Source organism: Austrofundulus limnaeus, unplaced genomic scaffold (genome assembly GCF_001266775.1).
Source record: "Austrofundulus limnaeus strain Quisiro unplaced genomic scaffold, Austrofundulus_limnaeus-1.0 Scaffold8023, whole genome shotgun sequence".
Taxonomy (NCBI): domain Eukaryota; kingdom Metazoa; phylum Chordata; class Actinopteri; order Cyprinodontiformes; family Rivulidae; genus Austrofundulus; species Austrofundulus limnaeus.
The window spans coordinates 1-797 of record NW_013960425.1 but is presented as its reverse complement, the minus strand read 5'-3'; the positions used below and the strand labels follow the sequence as shown (position 1 = coordinate 797).

At 39.8% G+C, this 797-nt stretch overlaps 1 protein-coding gene across 1 annotated transcript; it reads left to right on the top strand.

The window, feature by feature from the left end:
• Positions 1-5: 5 nt before the first annotated feature.
• Positions 6-791, top strand: LOC106512548 (endoglucanase A-like; the record flags this gene model as incomplete). The annotated part of the gene is made up of 1 exon (XM_014001142.1): positions 6-791. A coding segment is annotated over one exon (786 nt), but the record flags the coding sequence as incomplete, so codon positions are not given.
• Positions 792-797: the final 6 nt, after the last annotated feature.

Genomic DNA, 797 nt, shown 5'->3' with positions numbered 1-797 from the left:
CACCTACAACTACACTATCACCAACACCTACAACTACACTAACACCAACACCTACAACTACACTAACACCAACACCTACAACTACATTATCACCAACACCTACAACTTCATTATTACCAACACCTACAACTACACTATCACCAACACCTACAACTACACTATCACCAACACCTACAACTTCACTATCTCCCACAACTACAACTACACTGACACCAACACCTACAACTACACTGACACAAACACCAACAACTACACTATCACCAACACCAACAACTACACTATCACCAACATCTACAACTACACTATCACCAACACCTACAATTACACTGACACAAACACCAACAACTACACTATCACCAACACCAACAACTACACTATCACCAACACCTACAACTACACTAACACCAACACCTACAACTACACTAACACCAACACCTACAACTACACTATCACCAACACCTACAATTACACTGACACCAACATCTACAACTACACTATCACCAACACCAACAAGTTCACTATCACCAACACCAACAAGTTCACTATTACCAACACCTACAACTTCACTAATACCAATACCTGCAACTACACTGACACTAACACCAACAACTACAGTATCATCAACAACTACAACTTCCCTAACACCAACAACTACACTATCACCAACATCTACAACTTCACTATCACCAACACCTACAACTACACTAACACCTACAACTACACTAATACCAATACCTACAACTATACTAACACCAACATCTACAACTACACTAACACCAACATCTACAACTACACTA